This window comes from Xenopus laevis, chromosome 4L, assembly GCF_017654675.1.
Source record: "Xenopus laevis strain J_2021 chromosome 4L, Xenopus_laevis_v10.1, whole genome shotgun sequence".
In the NCBI taxonomy this organism is placed as follows: Eukaryota; Metazoa; Chordata; class Amphibia; order Anura; family Pipidae; genus Xenopus; species Xenopus laevis.
Window position 1 is genome coordinate 30970459 of NC_054377.1, and position 19363 is coordinate 30989821.

Here is a 19363-nt window from a genome sequence, read left to right on the forward strand (position 1 = left end):
GCATACGGCGCGAAATTCAAATTTCAATGGGGAACACGTATCTGCACTAAAATGCCTAGAAAACCTTCAAATCAGCAAATAAAAATTTTATTTTGCCCTACACATGTGCCCACTGTCTAAGTAAGTTGCCATGAGTCAGGAAATGTAGGGGGGAGGAAGGGGAGCCCCAAAAAATTTTCGATCTTTTTCAGCCTATCAGCCATCATGTAGAAAACACACCAGCGTTTTTTTGGGACTTAGAAAAAAAATTGACTTTTTTTGAAACAATCCCTATTTACTCTATTGCGCTTCGCCAGGTCTGAGGTGGTGAAGGAAGTCTAGCGTAAAAGGTAGCGTTCAGTACACTGCGCAAGTTAGTGAATTTGCGTAGTTTCGTCGCTAGCGAAGATTCGCCTGGCGTAAGGTTGCGAAGTAACACTAGCGAAACTACGCCAGCGTTCGTTAGTGAATTTGCGCAGTAGCGAAAATGCCAAACGCTAGCGAATTAACGCTAGCGTTCGGCGCTTCGCGGCTTAGTGAATTTGCCCCAATGTATTTTTTACACACTTAAGTCCCAGTTAAGTTATAAGCACTTGGATAAACACCACTAATTAGTATATTAGCTTAAGTATATCACTTAGTAATAAGTTATAAAGTGCTGTGCAATAAGTTATAAAGTGCAGTGCAATAAGTTGATTAGATTTTAAAAAAACTCAGAAATCCAAAAGGATCTATATTTCAATAGACCATAGAATTCGGATGAGACCCCTTCACACAGATATGTACCCTACCAAATTAATCAATTATATTGTGCTAAATTGATTAAGTGCTACCCAAATTGATTAAGTGCTACCCAAATGATGACTAAATTATTAATTAATAGTTACTATGTTATTAAATAAATTGCTTGTATTGAAAATACTAGATTGAGAGAATTAATTCAATAAATATAAAGTGCTGTATTAGTTAATACTCCTACCTGAATAGTAAGGTTCAATCGATTAAATTAAATAGACTGCCAATTGATAGGATAAAAACTGAAATCAATGCTCAAATTCATGAAAAAAGGAGGAAAATGAAATAAGAGGAGGTGGAGTTGTCCCAAAACTGCTGCCTAAATTGTTTCTATCCCTGGGACACCACAAAGATGGAGAAGGCAGAGTAACCGGCACTGTGGTCTCCGTTTTTAAGCAGGGCCCTAAGCTGGTTTGAGAAGCTAATATGTCCTAAAAAAAACACAATTCCACGGTCTCCTGAGAGACCTTGACAAAACAAATATTGCGAAACGCACGTCGGCGTTCTTATCCATTGATCTTTGGCTACTTTTAACTTTAATTTTAAAAAACCTTGTCGAAAAATATATTTTTTGGGGGTGGTGGAAATAATCTTTGCTCGGTTCAGTTCTTTCTCCTTCTCTGTATACTTAAACTCTCAGGAGACCGTGGAATTGTGTGTTTTTTAGGACATATTAGTAACTTAGTTACTCTGCCTTCTCCATCTTTGTGGTGTCCCAGGGATAGAAACAATTTAGGCAGCAGTTTTGGGACAACTCCACCTCCTCTTATTTCATTTTCCTCCCTTTTTCATGAATTTGAGCATTGATTTCAGTTTTTATCCTATCAATTGGCAGTCTATTTAATTTAATCAATTGAACCTTACTATTCACGTAGGAGTATTGACTAATACAGCACTTCTTAGCACTTTATATTTATTGAATTAATTCTCTCAATCTAGTATTTTCAATACAAGCAATTTATTTAATAGCATAGTAACTATTAATTAATAATTTAGTCATCATTTGGGGTAGCACTTAATCAATTTGGCACAATATAATTGATTAATTTGGTAGGGTACAAATCTGTGTGAAGGTGTCTCGTCCGAATTCTATGGTCTGTTGCAATATAGATCCTTTGGATTTCTGAGTTTTTTTTAAAATCTAATCAACTTATTGCACTGCACTTTATAATTTATTGCATAACACTTTATAACTTATTACTAAGTGATATACTTAACCTAATGTACTAATTAGTGGTGTTTATCCAAGTGCTTATAACTGGGACTTAATAAGTGTGTAAAAAATACATTGTGACTGCTTTAGTTTAACTGATTAAGTGGGGGTTCTTTTCTATCCCTTCTGATATTGTGAAATTTTGAATACTGACTGCAGTCAGACCTTTACTTGAATCAGAAGGATAAAAACAAAGGGACAGTGGGGTGGTGTGTGTTTTTTATATTAATTAATTATCTGGGTTTTTTCCTCTGTCCTTGATCCCTTTTTTAGAATGGCCACCTGTATTGATTTAACCAAGGAACTTGATGCTATTACTTCTAATAGATTAAAAGATCTGGATTTGATTTTTGAATCACATGTTTCTCGGGGGGAAATGTTGAGCTCAGGGAAACATTAGACACTTTCGAAGGGTTAATGACAAAACAATGTAGGTTCTGGTGGAACCTTCAATTCTTCATGAAATATAAAATGAAGGGCCTTATTCCAAGAAGGCTAAGGGTACAAATCTTTCCAACTTTCGAAGCACAAGGTCTGGAATTTAAGGAGAACTGGGAAACTATACTTAGTGAATGCTCCTACAAACTAATGGACCTCTTGATAGCTGAGGAGGAAAAGAAGCTTTCCATAATAGAAGGGCAAATTCAAGAAGTCCATACTAAGATGAATAGAATTGTAAATCAAGGAGAATTATTACCTAAACATGAGTCTATAATGAAGGGCATACAGAAACTTGAAACATCGCTTTTGGACACCAAAAAAACTAAATTAATCAGAGATATTAAAGATTATTCATCTAATTTGGTCTATAGATGGACACATAGGAATAAAAGTTTCCATAATAAAACTGCCCCAAGACTCAAGAGGGGCGTAGATAATTTGGACGGTAGACCCAGTATAGATCCCCATGTAGAAGACACTACCCACATAGGAATCACCAATACTGTGGGAGGAGGTAGTACTATTAACAATATTGTGGGGGGAGGGAGTACTAATATAGACTCTAGACCCCGAGGGGATATCCCTACTTCCCAGTATCCTATTTTTTTAGGACAGGGGAGGAATCCACCAGACACATCCCAAATCATGAGCAACCCCAAGAAGAATCAATATTAGGGGAAGGGGAAAAGCAATCTGAGGGACAGAGCTAAAGTGAACTATACATCTACCATGAGCTACCAAAAGAAGAACAGTCATTAACCGTTATCAATTTATCCAGTCATACTCTTACAACAGCCCATTTGAATACACTTAGTAAGGGCCTTTCTTTCTCAACCACTTTTCAGTTGGATATTTTTGAGACTATTAAAGATCTCAATTTATTTGCCAGGAAATTGCTTTTAAAAAAGTTTTTTTGGAAAGGATAGAATTGAGGAAAAGGAGGAGTTAACGGATACAGAATTAAGAGCTTTTCAAGATTTGGAGGAACTGCTTCAAGAGAATTTAGATGACACTATAACTAATACAAGTAGAATTCCTCCATCTGATGAATGGAAAAAGAAACTTAAAAACAAGTCTGTATTCACTAGTGATGGGCGAATTTATTCGCCAGGCGCGAATTCGCGGCGAATTTGCGTGATTCGCCGCCAGCGAATAAATTCGCAAAACGCCCGTGAAAATTTGCGTCAAAAACGGGCGCCGGCGTCAAAAACGAGGCGCCGGCACCGTTTCGCAAATTTTTCGCCGTTTCGCGAAATTCGCTAATTTTTCGGCGAAGCGAAACTGCGCAAATTCGCCCATCACTAGTATTCACTCATGCATCAAATATTTGCCCAAATGTGGGTATCTTTCTAAACCTGGTTATTCATGATATATTAACCATTTCACCACATATTTATGAAAATAATACAACAAGGGATGAATATAAAGCAATTAAGGACATGAAAGACTGGCATGATATACAAATTAAACCTTCTGATAATGGTGGGAATATTGTACTATTGCCCAATGAGATGTACTTAGAAGATAGTTGTCTGTCAGCTTCCTTTATCAGCTATAAGGAAATCCTGGGGGATCCTACAGATAATTTTAAATGTAACTACAATAAGATGTTAGAGCAAGCATTGAAGGATAATTTAATATCCAAAAAAGAGAAATTGTTTCTAACAGTAGAGAGCCCCAGGGTAGCTACATTCTATTTGCTTCCCAAGATCCACAAAAAACTGTTTAATCCTCCTGGGAGACCCATTGTATCCGGGAATGGCAATCTCGCTGAAAAAACCAGTCAATATCTTGACCTCAGTATAAAACCCATGGTGGAAGGTTTAGAATCCTATGCGAGAGATACATTGGATGTCCTATCCCAGATAGAGGAAATGGGAAGGAATAAATCAATTTATCTCATGACTTTGGATGTAGAGTCCTTATATAAATCGATTAGACATGAATTGGGCATAGAGGCTTTAAGATACTTTTTGACCGAATATATGGGAGAGGAGGAACTGATGATAGAATTTCTATGTAAATTAATGAGTTTTGTGTTGAACTACAACTACTTCACATTTAATAGTAAATTCTATCTACAAATACAAGGAACTGCTATGGGCACATCATGTGCCCCGTCATATGCAAATTTGTTTTTGGGTCATTGGGAAGAAACTGTGGTCAAGAACGTGATGTCATCATACCGGTCTAAAATCCTTAAATGGATTCGTTATATTGATGACATACTTGTGGTGTGGGAAGGCACCAAGGAGGAGGCTATAGAATTTGTGACCAAACTAAACGATAATGATCGGAACATTAACTATGGAGCTTTCCAAGAAGTCGATCTCTTTCTTGGATCTTCATATAGAAGTAACTAATGAGGGAAAGTTGGTGACCAAAAACTTTAGGAAAGCAACAGCCACCAATTTCCTGTTAAGTTTCTCGAGCTTCCATCCGCACTCAGTAAAAAGATCTGTCCCGACTGGAGAATTCCTAAGACTCAAACGTAACTGCTCGTCTCTAGAATACTTTAAAGAACAGGCCAAGGAACTGAAAATTAGACTTAGACAAAGAGGGTACTCCGGTAAGCTAGTGAAAAAAGCTTATCATAGAGCATTAGTGGCAGAAAGAAGTGAGCTTCGATGGAAAATCTATCGCGTAGGCAGAATTTGAGGTTCAGGGGAATTCCAGAGGAGATAGAACCGCAAGCTTTGCAACGCTTTCTAAAGGGCCTATTCATGCAGTTATGCCTACCTTGACGGAAGAAAATTGCCGACTAGATAGAGCACACCGCTCCCTAACAGCTAAACCACCAGACTCTAAACCTCCGCGTGACGTAGTGGTATGTTTCCATTACTATGAAACGAAAGAAGCGGTACTGGCAAAAAGTCGCCAACTTCCAGAGGTACTCTATCAAAATACAAAGCTTACTATATTTACCGATCTCTCCCCTGAAACTCTACAAAGGCGAAGAGAATTGCGACTGGTTACCCAAGTTCTGCGGGACATTATTATCCCATTTTACGATAATCGGGGGAGATTTTAATTTAACATTCTCTCAAGACAAGGACAGATCTCATCCATCACCTGATAAGAATTCTAGTCTTCTCTCTAAAAGATTCAAGCAATTCACATTTTATTCAAACCCACACCAGGTTTATTTGGATTACTTTTTCTTATCACATCCATGTCTTAGATCTGATTTTACGACTACCATTTTGCCTATATCATGGTCAGACCATGCACCATTGTTATTAGATATTACAATTGGTCCCCCTCAATGTAGAATTTCACACTGGCGTATGAACGAGCTAGTGCTCTCAGACCAACAAACAAAAGAGCAACTTGAAAAGGCTATAAAGGAATATTTTTCCTTAAACATGCCAACTGCTCCTTCTAAACCAATTCTGTGGGAAGCCCATAAGGCAACAATAAGATGGACTATAATTGCAATCACTACTGCTAGGAAAAAACATTGCTTATCCACCTTGACTAAATTAGCGGATTCCCTTAACTTCCTACAAGGCCAACACCAATCGTTAGGCACACCAGAGTCCTGGCAAAAACTCAACCAGGCCAGACAAGATCTACGAAACTATAGATTACGTGAAATAGATAAGACTTTAAAATGGTCTAGACAAATTTACTACAAATAAGGGGATACAACTCGAACCCTTCTGGCAAACAAATTACGTGATAGAAAGGCTCAGTCATCAATAATCAAAATCAAACTTCCAAATGGAACGTATACCCATAACCCAGAGGAAATAGCAGAGCAGTTTTGCCAATACTATAATAATCTATATAATCTCAAGGAATGCTCCCCAAATTCCCCCCCCCACATCAGCAATTCCACTCCAAGAATATCTAGTAGCAGCGAATATGAATAAATTGAACCCAGAAGATACAGATCTCCTAAATGCAGTAATCACATTGGAAGAAGTTCTATCCACATTAAAATCTCTCACAAATGGAAAGGCACCTGGCCCTGATGGGTTCCCCTATATCTATCTAAAAACCTTCCAAAGTATTTTAGTACCTCAACTCACGGCCTTATTTAATCAATTCCTAACAGGAACCCCTATTCCATCCACAATGCCTACTTCCTACCTAACGGTATTACCTAAAGCTGGAAAGGATCCAACTCTTTGCAGTAGCTACAGACCAATAGCATTACTAAACTCAGATTTGAAACTTTTCACTAAAATTTTAGCAAACAGATTGGCCACCCTGACCCCAACTTTAATACATGCAGACCAGGTGGGTTTCATTACGGGAAGACCAGCAGGGGACAACACTAGGCGTACGGTAGCATTACTCAAAACTATCCAACGAAAAAACCTGCGGTCCTGTTGAGCTTAGATGCCGAAAAGGCGTTTAATCGGCTGAGCTGGCCTTTTCGGTTCTCTCTGCTAAATCATATGGGATTCTCTGGCCCCTTTATAACATCTTTAAAGGCCTTATATAGCCTCCCAACAGTACAACTTAAACTGCCTGGTGCAAAGGGGAAGTCAAGATCAGAAATGGGACGCGACAGGGATGCCCCTTATCACCGTTATTGTATGCTTTAAGTATTGTAAGTACCTTAGCAGCTTTCATCAGACAGCAAAAGGATGTTATGGGTATTGAGATAGACAATATTGAATACAAAATAGCATTATTTGCAGATGATGTCTTATTGTTTCTCTCAAACCCCCATATATCCCTTCCATCTCTCCATAAGACAGTTAATACCTATAGCTCACTCTCAGGTTATAAAATGAATTGGAGCAAGTCTGAGGCTCTACCCCTTCGCATGCAGGCCCCACTATTGAACACTTTGAGATCTAACTTTGGTTATAAATGGAAAATGGACTCACTGACTTATCTTGGGGTTCGTATCTCTCCATTGTATAAGGACCTGTTTAAACTGAACCTTCTCCCACTTATTCAGCAAACTAAATTATTTCATAAATGGTCTGACTACCCTCTATCATGGTATGGTCGCATCGCGGCACTCAAAATGAGTATTTTGCCAAAATTTTTATATTTTTTTGAAACACTTCCAATCTTGGTTCCCATATCCACTCTAATTGAAATTCAAAGGTCTTTCCATAAATTTATATGTGGCAATAAACGGCACAGACTATCTAAGTCGGTATTGACAACCAACAAACTGCAAAGGGGATTAGGAGTACCTTCCATACAAAATTATCATGATGCAACTCATTTGAGATGGATTGCAGCGTGGTCTCAATTTAAGGCAACCCCAATATGGGCTAAAATTTAGAGTTCATTTATAGCGCCAATACATCTGGGCTCCTTCCTTTGGGATATGGGTATACGTCCAACTATCCCTAAAACCATACTGGACTCCACCAAAACAATGTTTACCATATGGCATAGATGGAAAGATAAGCGTTGCTTTTCTTATGAATCCTAAATTCATCCCAGGGACTCAGGTTTCTTTTTATCGCAATTGGGGAAATAAGGGTTTATTTCAGATTTATGATATAAGATCCTCCAATTTACGGACCTTCGAGCCAAGCTACCTGAAGTTCCTTTAAAATTCTATGAATACCCTTCAAGTCAGACATTTTGTACAACCATTTCTCAATGCTCAGAGTAATTTGGCTCTCACCTTTTGAGAAAATAATCAAGGCAGGCTGGCCTCAAAAAGCTTTACTGTCAAGAATCTATACACTTCTCTCAACGTTGCCACCCCTAGATTTTGTAAAACATAAATATATGTCTCTCTGGGAACAAGAACTTAATGTCACTTTGCCACTAGAAGACTGGGAAGCTATTTGGTCCAATGCCAAGAAGGGAGTCACATGTGTCCACAGATCACGAATCAATGCTGGAGAGGATGTCAAGACCCAGGTTCTCTATCACCTGTTTTGGTCATGCCCAATTATTACTGCTTATTGGACCGAAATCCATAGTATAATATCAAAGGTCACCTGCACAGATGTGGTGAAAGACCATATAACCTTTCTATTGGGAAAACCTATTGAGGAGATTTCTAGATCATCACAGGTTCTGGTTAACCATATATTAACAGTGGCTCGCATTACGTGAGCGGCTAAATGGAAATTGGTTGAATCCCCATCTATTCAAGAAGTCCATAGAAGACTTATCTCGAATATGACTTTTGAAAACATGATTGCATATACTCAAAACAGGACACATAAGTTTCTAGCTATTTGGGCACCCTACGAGATGTTGGCAAAACCACAAAATTCCTAACTACTTTCACAATTGACTAGGTGGCATATGTTGAGATACAAGTAGTATAGGTTCTTGATTTTTAGTTAACCCACGATGCTTTCTTAGAAATGGAATTTGCTCTGGTATCTGAACTACTAAGCAATGTAATGTATAATTATTTTTCTAATCAATATAGAGATTATTTCATACAAGGTAGAACTTTTGTCTTATGTTTATATGTTAATGTTTTAACATCTATGAAAATATCCAGAACGATCTCTGCTTGTAATACAGAATTGCGGCAATGTCTACATATAATGTATTGTCTAGCACCTAACTCCCTAATGTACACATGTGATATCACAAGCATGGAATGTTTTATTTTTCTTTTCTTCTCTGGAGAATTTTATTCTTAATAAAAATTTTAAGTTACAAAAAAAAAAAAAAGTACACCATATGGATCCATCAAGAATGAAATTTTGGGCTTTGGAAAAGGTGGAATTGGGAATTTGAAAAGGAAATCTGGAAAAGGCCCTGTTAAAACGAGAAAGCTACTGGACCTTTAAATTAAATACGGTGTCCCCGAATGGGATAAATGAAAATAATTTATTTACATCATTCATTTAATAATTACAAACGAAACAGGATTGGTTTTTAACAATTTTATTCATCTTATTTTTTATAAAAATCTCATGAGCTCATATGAAAAGCTACATATATGATTATATTGAACCTCTTTTAATGAATAATTAATAAATATGTTTTTAGGAGTTAATCATATATACATCTAATAGGAGCAATTAATGGTTTATATAAATAAATTACAGAATATAAATATATAAATAAATTAATCATAGGTTAAAAAACTAGTCTATATACATTGGTGATTTGTAAAAATATAAATGTTCCACAACATTCCTGTCTTTATTGAAACTCCTGGTTTAGGATCATAAGTGCAATACCTGCATGTAGAAAGTTTAAACTAACCAGGGTGAATGACAGGGGTGTTCTATTGTGTTGTATAACACTGAGTTACGGCATGGGTGTCATGACAACGGCAGAGCCAATAGGAGAGAGGCACACGTACTCCAGGAGGTCCTCGCGATAGGTGTATGGGGAGCGAGTGAGCGTGTGTGATCGAAGCAAATATTGCAAAACGCATAGTAACTATTAATTAATAATTTAGTCATCATTTGGGGTAGCACTTAATCAATTTGGCACAATATAATTGATTAATTTGGTAGGGTACAAAACTGTGTGAAGGGGTCTCGTCCGAATTCTATGGTCTATTGCAATATAGATCCTTTTGGATTTCTGAGGTTTTTTTAAAATTTAATCAACTTATTGCACTGCACTTTATAACTTATTGCACTGCACTTTATAACTTATTGCACAGCACTTTATAACTTATAACTAAGTGATATACTTAACCTAATATACTAATTAGTGGTGTTTATCCAAGTGCTTATAACTTAACTGGGACTTAATAAGTGTGTAAAAAATACATTGCGACTGCTTTAGTTTAACTGATCAAGTGGGGTTCTTTTCTATCCCTTCTGATAACCCAAATATCACCTCATCTTGCTGCAGATGGTGTATCTGTACGTCTTTCTACAATTCAGCACAATTTGCACAAAGAACATCTGTATGGCAGGGTGATGAGAAAGAAGCCCTTTTTGCACTCATACATAGTGATGGGCGAATTTATTCGCCAGGCGCGAATTCGCGGCGAATTTGCACGATTCGCGGCAGGCAAATAAATTCGCGAAACGCCCGCGAAAATTCGCCGAAAAAATTCGCAAAAACGAGACGCCGGCGCCGTTTCGCGAATTTTTCGCCGCAAATTTGCCCATCACTACTCATACAGAGTCACTTGTTCTATGCAAAAGCTCATTTAGACAAGCCACAATCATTTTGGAACGAAGTGCTTTGGACTGATGAGACAAAAATTTAGTTATTTGGTCATAACAAGATGGAACAAGAACACCACATTCCAAGAACAACACCTGCTACCTAAAAATTAGTGGCGGTTCCATCATGCTGTGGGGCTGTGTGGCTAGTTCAGGGACTGGGGCCCTTGTTAAAGTAGAGGGTCAGATGAATTCAACCAAATATCAACAAATTCTTCAGTAAAATATACAAGCATCAGTACAAGGTTAAAGTTACGCATGGGTTGGATATTCCAACAAGACAATGACCCTACAAATCTACACAAGCATTTATGCAGATGGAGAAGTACAATATTCTGGAATGGCCATCAAAGTTCCCTAACTTGAATATTATTGAAAATCTATAGGATGATTTGAAGCAGGCTGTCCATGCTCAAGCCATCAAATTTAACTGAATTGGATAGATTTTGAATGGACAAATGTTCAAAAATACCACCATCCAGAATCCAGACTCTCATCAAAAGCTATAGGAGGCATCTAGAGGCTGTTACATTTGCAAAAGGAGGCTCAACTAAGTATTAATGTAATATCTCTGTTGGGGTGCCCACATTTATGCACCGGTCTAATTTTAAGATGCATATTCCATATTTTCTGTAAATCCAATAAACCTTGTCATCCCTGAAATACTACTGTTTCCATAAGGCATTTTATATATTAACAGGAAGTTGCTACTTTGAAACTCAGCCAATGATAAACAAAACTCAAAGAATTATGAAAGGTTCCCAAACTTTTTCATGTGACTGTATAACTGTTTTGGATACCTGCAGAGAAAAACCTCTTTGCTAATGTGCATTTAGGGTGTGTATATACTTTGTATATATTAAAACCTGAATTGAGAATTATTACCAATTCATTAAAATATTCCTTGCTTCATAGATAACTGTATATCCATATATACGTCTTTGTTTTCCCTAGCCATAAATATTCCGATCTATAGTGTCTCACCTCTGCATAATTTCTCCTCCTTGTTTCTCACCCCTAGGCCAAAATCTGCTTCGAAAAGAATTTAATTTCCATATATACTTGTGTAACAAATAGATGGTGTTCTGCTCTTGCTTGGGAAATATTATTAAGAGCTGCTGTGAGCAGTAGGAAAGGAGCCCTGAAATTAGAAGCTCCTCCTGCATTCTTATCCTGTAATTGTTAATGAGTTTCAGGATACTGGGCCCACTTCCATTTTTAAACTTCCACTTTATTTCAGCATTTATGTCAATAGTTCCTCTTCCACTCTACTTCACTTATTGAGCTATTGCAAACGTCAAATCCTTGAGAAGTTAGTATATTTTTGTTATTGGGCAATTAGGTCCTTTTGCTATCAAATCCAATAAGTAGTGAGAGCAATTTATTCTCTTTTTCACAGCATTAGTAAAGCAAAGGGAAAATTATAACTTTGATAATATCTCAGGGGTTGTTGTATTTAAGTACAAGTACATAAAGAAAGAATGCTATCAAGGTCTTCCCCAGGTCTGCTAAAAATATAATCTGAGTCATACCTTTCTTTATTATATTGCTATACCACATTTGTAATGCACAGTGTTTGAATTTATAGGAGCTGGAGGAAAATTACACCAGAGCCTACTCTGAAGCCCTCTCTGCCTTTGGAAATGGAGCATTGTTTGTGGAAAAATTTATTGAAAAACCTCGCCACATTGAAGTTCAGATACTCGGTGAGTGATATTTTTGTGCAAATGGGAAAATACATATTCCTGTAGGTTTGCGGAATTCAGTAATTTTACAGTAATTCTCCATAATTGCAACTGATGAAGCCTTTTCATTTTAGTCTCAAATTCGCTATTGTGGGTGTTAAAGTAACACTAAACTGGAAATTTGTGGATTCTGGCACTAGAGGGGCTTCTGAAAATGTCAGTCAATATTAATTAGGCCTACAAGGGGTCCAAATTACCCTCACAACCATGCATTTATCTGAATAAGAGACTGGACTATTATTAGGAGAGTTCCTGAATAGAAAGATTAGTAATAAAAAGTAGCAGTAACAATACATTTGTAGCCTTACAGAGCATTTGATTTTTAGATGGGGTCAGTGACCCCCATTTGAAAGCTGGAAAGTGTCAGAAGGAGATGACAAATCATTCAAAAACTATAAACAAAATAAGAAAAAAAACAATTGAAAAGTTGCTTAGAATTAGCTATTCTATAACATACTAAAAGTTAACTCAAAGGTGAACCACCCCTTCAATAGTGCTGCGCCTGCATTGAAATACAGTTTTCAAAAGAGCAGATTCTTTTGTTTAATTTTGAAATCTATCATGGGGCTAGACATGTTCATTTCCCAAGTGTCCTCAGTCATGTAAGTTGTGCTCTGAGAAACTTCAGAAACACTTCACTGCAAGTTGGACTGAGATCACCCTTCCCCCCAGCCGTCTATCAGTAGAACAATGAGAAGGTAAAAAAATAACAGTGCCCTGATGCAAGATAACAGCTCCCTGGTAGATATGAGAACAGCACTCTCGTACAAATCCCAGTCCTTCTGTGACTCTTTCAGTTACATGGAGTTGGAGAAACAATAACCTGTCTGAAAGCAGTTCCATCAAGTGCTGGCTCTTTATGAAAACACATGACCAGGCAAAATTACCTGAGATGGCTGCCTACACACAAATATTACAACTAAAAAAAACATACCATGTTGGTTCTGGAGTAACATTTTATATGATAGAGTAAATTTACACACACTGCAAAAAATCTCCTGTGTCTTGCAGTTGTGTGCATTTTTCCTGTGACAAACAGGATTATTAAGAGCAAAACTTGGTAAACCTTTGCCCTAGGGTATAATGGTTTGCACCATCTCACACAAAAAGAGTTAATAATGATTTCTGAAGTTTTTTCTTCATGGGACTCTTCTCTCACACCAAATAGACCCCCAAATAGACCCTCCCATTGGCTGTTCCAATACCTCCTCGTTGGGTGCTCAGTCCCCAGCGTCCCCACCGCTTTTGTCACTCCAAAAACCAAACAGTGGTCACATGGCCACACCCTTACATTTCCACGCCAAGCTAGACATATACTGCGCATACAATAGTACATATTCAACACACTCAGAGTACAATATTGCTATATTCCATACACAAACGCGCACACTAATATTTGTAAATTTAATGTGTCAATATTTCACACGCTCACAGATGACTTTCTGTATTCCACACACACGCTAACATATCTGTATTCCAAGTAAGTGCTTATATTTTTGTTACACCCACATCCTCACACACAAACATTTCTATATTCCACACGCTTACACACTAACTTATTTATATTCCAGACACACACACACTAGCATTTTCCTGAACAAATTGGTTGGATTATGGAATGACAAATACACAAAAGTATCTAAATGAGAGGTGAAACAGGTAACCTGGCCTTGCAGCACAATATTTTTACATTCCATTTAATCATTCAAGTCTCACTTTACCCCTCTAATTCTAGGGATCACAATAGCCACAGGGTCAGCCATTGTTAAGCTGTTGTATGCTGTTAGGATATATTAATTATGCACTGTATGCATGTCATAGTGTACAGTATATTTATTTGTATATCTTTTTAAAAATTATCTGACAGGAATGTTATTTTCTGTGATTTCAAGAGGAAAAACACTTCCACTTCCATTGTTTAACGGTTTGACCTTGAGCCAACATTTTCTTAGCATGGCTATGTCTTGCCATGTCCCCCTTTCTGCTTTTCAGTTTGTGCTTGCTTAATGAGGTGTGTGATAAGGCTTTCAACAAAGTACATAAGTCCTTGGCAAGTACAAGACCATCAGTAATGCAGCTGCATCCCCCTTCACGCCCCAAGAGGTCCTATTAAAGATCCTGGAAATATTTCAGAGAATGTTAATGTGTTGCCATTTAGAGCAGGCTACTCCAAGGTGTTCCAAGACTAGAGTGTCAGATATAAATATTGAGAAGAACCTATGACTGTAAGCCTTTACCCAGGAGTAGGAGCACAATGCAATCGGATCACCTTTTTTCCTAGCAGAATAGTAGGTATTCCTGGGTGAGGTTATTTCTGCAATTGCATCCTGGTTCTTTTATGCAACCTGCACATATATAAAATGTTAAAAATCTATATGGCATTTTCTGTTATATTGGAAACCAAAATTTTATATTTTTGATGGGGCCTTTGTAGTTCTTTGTAAAGGTGAAGAATAACCCTCTCCTCCCATAAATTATATAATTTATTGGATTTAATACCTTGCTGGCCCTCCATGTTCCTAACCTGCATTACTTCTAAAGCTAAATTTAATATCCACAAGTATTCTTAGACACTCCATGATCAAGTGTTTCCATATCTTGGTCCTATTAAGTGTATAAATAGCATACATATGGTTAATGCCCAAATGTATAACTTTTAAATTTATCAGCATTGAATTTCCTCTGCTGTCAAGTATGCCAGTTTGTCAAGATTCCCCTGTATGGATGACAGGTCCTGAATGGATTCGGTAGTTATGCATTATTTTGTGTCAATGACACACAGATACATCTTTTCAGTGCCCTCAATCAGTAGATCAGATAACCTGTCTTTCATAAATCCATGCTGCTATCTACCTATAATACCATTCTTCAGGGCATAGACTTGAATTAATCAGGTCTCCTCCTTTTTATATGTACCGTAGCGGATCTATAGGAGTCTAAGAAAATCGGATATAATAACCTGGCAAACAAGATGTGTTGTAGATTTAAAATGTAAGGTTAGTCTGTAGGGCTCAATGCTTATTGGGATCAAATTTGCATGCATATATAATTGAGCTTCTTCCAATATTTAGCTACTTGGTTATACTTCATTAGATCTGTTGGAATTCTAGTTTATTTACAGGCATTGATGGACAACAATCCTTGAATGATTCTACAGATCACAGGTCTTTGACATGACATTGCCACTTTCACTATTGAAATGTCAGCTTCTTCCTTGGTTTCTACTTTCTTGCAGAAGGCAGTAAAATTTATTTTCTCGGTTTTGCCCCATTTAACTTGTCTTCTGTTCTAAGAAATATCCTTGTATATGTTGAAGACTTACTTCTCCAAAGATTGGTATTTACAAAAATGATATATGTTTTTGTCTTGCAGGAATTCTTTAGCCATCCTCTCCTCTCTCAAGTACTCTTTAAATTCTGAAAGAAAGCTATGCATTGATTATAATCAGAATGTTTTGGTTGTTCAAAGATCTGTTACTTTTAGCTTACATGGCCCTGAATTTGACCATTGCCACTACATCCTTGGATTGTTTCCTGACCTTTGCAATCTTCTTGCTGCTGCCCTTTCTCTACTTTCAAGTTGCTAACTTTTGTCCTGAGCTCACAGAAAACAGTAGGAATATGGTTGTTTTTGATCTCCTGTTGTAAGCATATTCAAATATACAGCATAACATAGCACTGACTTTGCCAGGCTAATTTCTATTTATTCATTTTGCTTCTACCTTATATGCTCTTCAGGTGATAAATATGGAAATGTGGTACATTTGTATGAAAGAGACTGTTCCGTCCAGAGAAGGCACCAGAAAGTGGTTGAAATAGCCCCAGCTGCACAGCTGGACCTTCAGCTCAGAGACAGACTGACCCATGACTCTGTAAAACTGGCAAAACAGGTGAGCTACATAAATGTTTAAGAAGCTGTGATGTTCACTTCTCTTTATCACATAAATAGTTTCCAGCCGGATATCATTGTGCAATGCCTAGCACAGCATCAGCCTGTTAGTGCACAGATGGGGTGAGTTTTAGCACAAAATGTGAGAATATGCATTTTAACCCAGAAATCCTCACAAACAGGCCAATGCTGTGCCCCACAGTGCACAGTGATGTTGAGGAAAGATGTGGATTTGGATTTTCTCCCCCAGTGTAGACAACATTGATGGAGAAAATACCTCCCCATGACATGGCCCTAAGACCTAAGAGTTTTCATTGGAATTGTGTTGAATACAGGGGATCAAATAGGCTAGCAAAATGTTGTCTTATCTCCCAGTACTGAGAATAAACTAGGAATTTGCCCCTCCTATGAACATGTTACTTTACAGCTCCATATTAGACGGTAACACCTTTAAGTAATTTTTAGGGAAAAGGAAAATAAACTATTACCTCATGGAAATACAATGTAAAGTGGCACTACACCATTATAGTTTAATAGCCTGTTTTTTTTTCTAATGGGAAGGTGGCTGTCAAAAGAATATAGTATTAATCTTAATACTTTCATTATTAGGGAGTATACATTTGTGTTTCATATCATTTTATATTTTAAATATATATAACTATTCTCTAATGGCCTTTATACAATACTCATTATATAGTTTTCATTGCACAATACATTTGCCATTTTTCTCTTTTAGTTGAATATACTCTAGGAACATTTTATAATACTGCTGCCTGCAACGAACATCCTATTTTAGTCTCTTACTTTGCATCAGCTGAGTGCATCTGTATGTGCTAATGAAGTGCCCCACTAGTCATTAGCTCTACCTCTTGAAAAGTATTGCTGTGTGGAGGTTATTCAGTCCATCTGGTTCTTAATAAAACAAGTCTGTGCTATGTGCAACATAGAGCATCTGCAATTCATGGGCTCACCCTGTTAATATCTGAGTTGCTAACTTCTGCTTGCAACATTTTCCTTTAAAGGGACTTTTAAGTAGAGATTGATATATATTTTTAAATCTTTTTAAAATACTATGTAAATTTTTGCATTTCTATTGTAGAATACAAGATTTCTTATATAAAAACTGATTTGAAGCTAAACGGCCCCTTTAATAGGATGGTTATGCACCTTCCAAACACTTTTTTTCAGTGTTACGATTTGCTACATTAGTTGATACATTTCTCAAAAGCATCTGTGAAATACTAGTAATTATTGTATTAATTCTAACTGCCTTTAATCAAACAGTGTTCCTGCTCATCAGAGCCAGAGATGAGAATTTTATCACTTTATGTATGAATTTAGAACAGTCTGACCTAACAAGCCAAGAAATGAGTGATACTTTAAAAATGATCATGAATAGGAAATAGCAAGTAATTGAAAAAGTGACTATTTCTGATGTCTTATCTGAAAACAATTGAAGTTAAAGAACCCCTTTAAGCACTCTCTCTTTTATATACCATTTGAATTATTACCACTGTTGCCTTCATTAATGGCTTTGTAATTTTCAGATGTTCTCTTATTTTGAATGAAGGCTAAACATATTTCTGGTTGTGGTCTGAGCTGTCTAAGCAGTTATTTTCTTTTATGGACCTGCAGTAATTGTCTGGTGTCTTGAAAGTTTGTGTAGTTTTTACAGTAGATGTCAGTTTGCTTGACAGTAATTACAGTGCTACAATTCCTTTGCTTTCTTTGGTCTGTCTGCACTTGCCTTTGTTGCCAAAATTCCTTTTGGGACTGCGTTAGTGATGCTGACACCAGAAAATAACCTTTTTTTATATGTATTGTAATTTTGCCTGATGTTTTTACATTCTTTCTTACTCCCATGGCCCTCTATGAGGGAGCTGCCATATTTGTGCAGCAAGAGTCCCTTCGCATTAGAAACGTTAACTGTCATGCTAAGAAAGGACAGTCAGGTTGGCAAAACAGTCAGGTTTAAGAAGTTCAAGTAACAATTACTAGGGATGTACCGAATCCAGGATTCGGTTCGGGATTCGGCCTTTTTCAACACGATTCGGATTTGGCCGAATCCTTCTGGCCGGCCGAACCAAATCCGAATAGTAATTTGCATATGCAAAGTAGGGGTGGGGAGAGAAATTGTACAACTTTTTGTCACAAAAAAAGGAAGTGAAAATAGTTTTCCTCTTCCCACCCCTAATTTGCATATGCAAATTACGATTCGGATTGGTATTCGACCAAATCTTTCGTAAAGGTTCGCCCGAATCCAAAATAGTGGATTCGGTGCATCCCTAACAATTACTTATAAAAGCGGAACCATCAACGAAAAATGATCAACATGATTTATAGGTAACTTTTTTAATGTAGATTAATATTTTGAAAAAAACATTTTTAGTGGCATTATCACTTTAACTACTCTTCTGGTATAAACCTTGAAAAAGTTCTTAATGGAGATTGAAATTTAATCATAAAATCAGTCGTTGTGGATTTTTATTGTGCAGTTTTTTATTTGGGATGGAAAGCCTTTGCCAAGGGCCCTATATGTTTTGTGATATATTTAATTTTTGTCTACCTGGTACCGAATCAAGCCCAACCATAACAAACTTAAAGCTTTCAAACTGGAAGTGATATGTGTATTAAAGAAAATTAATATACATTTGTGTATGATGACAAATATGGTAATAGAGATATAGTAGTGTGATATCTTGTTTTCAAAGGGTTTTTATGATTTCCTACAATAAAAACTACACATATAAGTGTAATGTGGATGTCGGATATAGATTATCAAGTCGGCAGTACATCGGCATCAGATTTGGTCTGAAATTCACAATAAACCCTGGCATTTCAAGTAAACAGAGGCATAAACAGCCCTATAGGCCCACTAAATAGTAACTGTCTATAACATTTTACAGTAGCCCCTCTGGCATTTGCCAGAATCCACAGATTGCCAGTTTGGGTATGATCGTAGTTGAAATGGTATACATAATATAACTGTTCTATATTAAAATGTTTATGAATTCCGTAAAGCAGTTTTATCTTTTGAATTGTACTTTTATGAAGCTTTTAGTTTTTTCCATTTGTAAGTGCTGAAAGTAAATTCCTCTTATGACTATACCCATATATTGCCTCAGATAGCAGATGAAGTTAATTTCTAGATGCAACAGGCATTTTAGATGTCAGCAGTTTAAGTATCTTGAAAAATTATTAGTGGGGTCATCTGTCGC

General features: G+C 36.9%; 1 protein-coding gene across 1 annotated transcript in view; it reads left to right on the forward strand.

The window, feature by feature from the left end:
• The window catches only part of pc.1.L (pyruvate carboxylase, gene 1 L homeolog), a gene marked incomplete at its 5' end in the record, with an annotated part of 159199 nt that overhangs the window by 16066 nt on the left and 123770 nt on the right, over positions 1–19363 (forward strand). The window contains 2 exon segments of the mRNA NM_001089757.1: positions 12101–12218; positions 15995–16146. Of these exon segments, the coding sequence (NP_001083226.1) occupies positions 12101–12218; positions 15995–16146 (270 nt within the window).